Genomic DNA, 5,000 nt, shown 5'->3' with positions numbered 1-5,000 from the left:
ACCAAATCTGTTCTTAAACCCACACTAAACATTTGTTTTCAAGAATATGCAACTCACTAAGTGTTCTGGGGTATTCACTGGTATTACATAATTTTTGTAGCGAAAGGTTTCTTTCGTGTCTTGTGTAGCATTTTGTAAATGCTTTATTTTGTCTTTCATTCACAAAATGGCACATAGAAAATGACAGAAGCCATATTTTGTCTTCAAACTTATTAGGGGATGCCTGTGAACACCCCTAACCACTTAGTGAGATGCATACTTTCTAAAACAAATGTTTAGGGTGGGTTTTAAGAACATTTGGACATGCCCATGGACGATGAAGATGCCTGAAGAAGATCTATGATCGAAACGTTGCTCCTAATAAATTAAGTCTTTTGCGAGCAGTGTGCAGATCCTTTCCCGCTCCTACATGTGACAATTTTTTGATTTGGCACCTGCTGATGTTTTTTTGCTGGATGTGCACACTTTCCACTACACTTTACATGCCCATGGACGGCCATTGTAAAGCCAATTGAGACAAAATCCAAATCAGCCAAATAACGGAGACAGCAGCAAGCAAACAAAAAACAAATCATACACAACTAATTTGGCATAACTAGGCACAGATAAACACGATTGGTTGTCACGTTGGGTTTTTCATGCCAGACATGCACACATGCCCAGCCAGAGACTGAACTTATTTTAGGCAGTCCTTGCAGGTAGAGGGTTTTATGTTTAATCCATTTCATGGTATAATGTCCAGATTCATCTGGTGATTAAACGTGCTGCATCTAAATCTCTGACGGCGCTGATACCTTTCCCCCCAAATTGTGATATTTCTCACGAAGTTCATCCCAGCAAACTCTGAATTGGTATATGGTGTGCTTTACCCACTCATTATTATGTTGTATACATCCATGATCCATGACGAGTTAAAAGATTCATCTTCTTAATACAGTGGGACCTTAAATAATGAACTGATTTTAAACAGTAATTATTATGGTAGTCTGACTACAGTATGTAAATACTGTATGACCGTAAAAGGCACATGACACAAAAGTCAAAGCAAAATATTTTCCTGCGGCACAGTGGAGTATGTACACCATGGGACATTTTTCAACAGCCAGGCCTATGGTGATATTTTGTCCACCGTAAATGGTCTTGGTCGTTGGAGAGAGAGAGCAGAGATGAACAATGCTCCCCTCAGAACTATACAGTATGTGCTGCCTGCAACCTTGGATTACAAACTATATTTAGTGCCCTGGAAAAGAAGGACCTCCCTCCCTTTGCATTTACACAGAGCGACTGTAATGGACATGCACACAGTCACAGGTTATGTAATCAAAGTGGTAGTATCAAGCTCTCGCGTCGGTGCAATAATAAGTTGGCTCCTGCCCAGTGTTTCCATTCCTTTTGTTTACCACATGACAGGAATCATAGTGCGCCTGGCTTGCCGTCATGAGTTAGCCCTGTAATCCTCTCACCGTGTGTCTTTCACTGTGTCTTGTTCTGAGCCTGTCCCAGATGTGTGCACTGTATGCTCCTCTCTGAGCTATCGCTCATCCTGGCACCTACCGGTGCACTACATGCTGTTGTGTGAAACTGAAAAAGACACCGGCTCACAAAGGGCCATTTGGTCAGCCTGCTATTAAATAAAATTGTCTTCATCTTGCTTGCTATCATTTTGTGGCTAACACACAGGGGACGGTTGTCACCATTCATTTTGTTGTTGTTGTTGTTGTTGTTGTTGTTGCTGCTGCTGCTGCTGCTTTGGCAAAGCATTTAAGTGATTTAAGCATTTCCTCTTGAAAACAGTGACGTTGCTGTCTGTCTGGAGGTACTTTTTTGAACCCTGACGTTGTTGCCTCCCTGCGGACCCAATATTTCCTCTGCAGCTAAATTCTACGGGGCCACATGATGTGAATGAGTACACACTGAGAGGAGAGTTACGAGGGGCATAAACTGAGCTCAGCCTTCTGCCCACACTATTTATGCTCCTGTCGCAGAAGCTTGCCAACTAGAAGGCAACTTGGCCCAAGGAACGAAGGAAAAAAAGAAAGAGTCTGAGAAAGAAAAAGATGGCGAGAGAGAGGACAGTGAGACAGTGGGAAGGACAGTGAGACAAGACAGGAGAAGGTAAAGTGAGACAGAAAATGGTCTGAGAAAGAAAAAGATGGCGAGAGAGGACAGTGTGACAGGACAGGAGAAGGTAAAGTGAGACTATGATCCACATGGACAGAAAGAAACCACAAATGATCCTGCTCAGTGTCCTTTTAGAGTAGCCTTGTTATATGTCTTCATGCTGTCATGTTCATTCCTGCTTTCCCTTGCACACAAACACATGGTCCCCCACGGTCAAACGCAGCGCTGGCTATCCAAGTGACAGCAGGAGCGATGTAAGACGCTCTGCTCTGCTCATATCAGTCTGTGGTGGGTATTTCAAGGCCGACGCAGTGGTGCGCAAGACGGAGGAGGGGAGGTGATTTGGAAGACACGTCATCTTGTATTGGCTGTCAGCTGCTCTCAGCCTGGTGGTGCCCGCTGCCTAAGCGTAGGCTATGGACGGTTGAGTCGTGCTGCGCGCTGTGTGCTCCTGCGCATGCATGTGTGCGCACATTAGGCAGAGGATGAGAGAACCGAACAGAGAAGGCAAGAGAGGGAACACAGAGAGCAAAAGAGATATAAAAGACAAAAAAGGAAAGACAGAAAACGAGAACAAGGGGGAAAATATTCTACACAGCCAGTGCAGAGTAGCAAAGCCCGCCAGCCAGCCAGCCAGCCAGCCAACGCATCTTTTAGTGAGTCACCACACTGCCTCTATCTCGCCCACGGCCTCACGCTTCTCCAGGAGGCTGCGCTGCGCTGCGGCGTGCTCCGTCCAGCCTCCACGTCTGCAAGAGAGGAGACACACACACAAACCAATAATAATCTCAAGGCAGAGAGAGGAGAATGGCAGCAAGCAAGGCATGGGGCTCTGTGCCTCAGCTGTCCTATGACAAAAAAAAGAAAAAAAAAGGAACAAGGCATGGAAGATTTATGAGTCATAAATAGTTGAACAGATCATCTTGTAGACGGAGGACTGAGGTGGAAATAAAGGAGGCATGATTTTGGTTGGGTTTGATACGAAACAAACCATGATAAGAAAACAAACATATCATGTAGGCCTATGTATTTTGAGCTAATGTTTACATGGTTACATGGCGCTATTCAGACATGCCGCTATTCACATCAGTTTAGGGAGAGTGTATGCAGTTACCCGAACCCTAACCCCTACGGTATGTTGGATGTCGGAATAGCGGTATGTCGGAATAGTGGTATGTCTGAATAGCGCTTGTCCCCCTGCTTACAGCTAATGGGCATGCAGTTAGCGTGCCATGAAGGCAGCACTATTGCTGATTCTTTACTTCATTTTGTTCTCTCCTCACTTTTTGATCTTTGAGTGGCTTAAAGGTGGGGTTGCAGGTTAACCATTTTAAGAAAATGTACTATTATGACATCACGTTGGGGGTTCCGCAGGCTCATAGGAGTCTATGTAGAACCTTAGAATCCTGGGGGAGTTCCCCCAACGTGATGTCATACCTGCAACCCCACCTTTAATCATGGGTATTGGATGGGAATGTAGCCCCTGCTGATGCCTGATGTACATCGTTAGTGCAAGGGTTGCTTGTCACAGCAAAACAGACATTTAAAAATGATGGGTTTATTGCAAGATTGACTTCATCTTTGTATGCAAGTGTGTATTTGTGTTTGTGTTTGTGTTTGTGTTTGTGTTTGTGTTTGTGCTTGTGCTTGTGCTTGGGCGTGTGTGCGTGCGTCCGTGTGTGCGTGCGTGTCTGTGTGTGTGCCCGTGTGTGTGTGTGTGTGTGTGTGTGTGTGTGTGTGTGTGTGTGTGTGTGTGTGTGTGTGTGTGTGTGTGTGTGTGTGTGTGTGTGTGTGTGTGTGTGTGTGTGTGTGTGAGAGAGAGAGAGAGATTGTGTGTCAGGAGCTAGACTGTGAAAGGTCAGGGAAAGGCCTCCATACACCATTTTTTGACAGTTGTAAATGCTTCCCCTCTCAAGGCTGTAGAAACTGCAGCGATTGTAAAAAGGAGAAAAGTAATTGCAATTTTCTGTAAACCAAATCACTTTGCCTTTCTGAGTGATCTGAGTGAATCCCAACCCTGTTCCTTTAACGAGCCAAGCTAATCAATTAAGTCAACAAGTGCTCCAGGCTCCAGTCAGTCTATGCGGAAACAGGGAAATAGCTAAACTGATGGTGGTAAAGGGTGGTGCCTTATTCGTTTGAATTAGCCTTTTAAATGATTTTTAAAAACCATAGTTGTATAATGATCCAAAACTTGGTATTTTGATGTGATCTTTTTTGTTGTTGCTGTAGACAAGTACATGGCTTGTCAATTCACTCCACTTTGGATGATTATTTGATTCAGTAACCATTTGCGTTGTTTTGTCTTATCTCATTGATGACAGGTATCTGTGGGTGTTGTGGGGCCTTGCGACCCCGGTACAAAAGGCTGGTGGACAACATCTTCCCAGAGGACCCAGAGGTACAGTAGCAATCTGCAGGACCTCCATCAATACATTTAGTGTGTCAGCCACTAGTTAATCATAACCCTTAGCACCCAACCCCCTAACCCTAATCCACAAAGCCCAGGAAATTACAGTCTAAGGTGGATAAATACAGTACATACCTACACAATGTAGGCCTACTGTGCATACATACAGTACATACATGTTATATGATGGTCATATGATGGCCTGGATAACCTTGGTTATTTTCAAACTTGGGTTCAGCTGTTGGTGCCAATTGTACGTCCAGGAACAATTATGTCCGTTCTACAGAAATGTCCTTTCCCTCTTGGTGGCTTTACCTACAGAGGTGCATGTTGAGAATGCCTTTCAAATCTCCTCACAGATACACAGATGGAAAAATCAATGTGGACCTTTGGACCCAATAGTGGACTCTGTTCACATCAATAACCTCGGCCAAAGGTTTCCTTTTGGTCAGTGGCCTGAAGGAATCCT

General features: G+C 44.5%; 1 protein-coding gene across 2 annotated transcripts in view; it reads left to right on the top strand.

The window, feature by feature from the left end:
- Nucleotides 1–5,000, top strand: part of efr3ba (EFR3 homolog Ba (S. cerevisiae)) — a 48,263-nt gene that overhangs the window by 3,378 nt on the left and 39,885 nt on the right. Inside the window, exon 2 of one of the 2 annotated variants that reach the window (XM_063184301.1) lies at nucleotides 4,446–4,522. In XM_063184301.1, the coding sequence (XP_063040371.1) occupies nucleotides 4,446–4,522 (77 nt within the window). Of the gene's footprint in view, nucleotides 1–4,438; nucleotides 4,523–5,000 lie in introns of those variants that run through there. The other variant, XM_063184304.1, reaches the window with a different exon arrangement.

The sequence above is a fragment of the Engraulis encrasicolus genome, chromosome 19, assembly GCF_034702125.1.
Source record: "Engraulis encrasicolus isolate BLACKSEA-1 chromosome 19, IST_EnEncr_1.0, whole genome shotgun sequence".
Lineage (NCBI taxonomy): Eukaryota > Metazoa > Chordata > Actinopteri > Clupeiformes > Engraulidae > Engraulis > Engraulis encrasicolus.
This window is presented reverse-complemented; position numbering and strand designations above follow the sequence as displayed.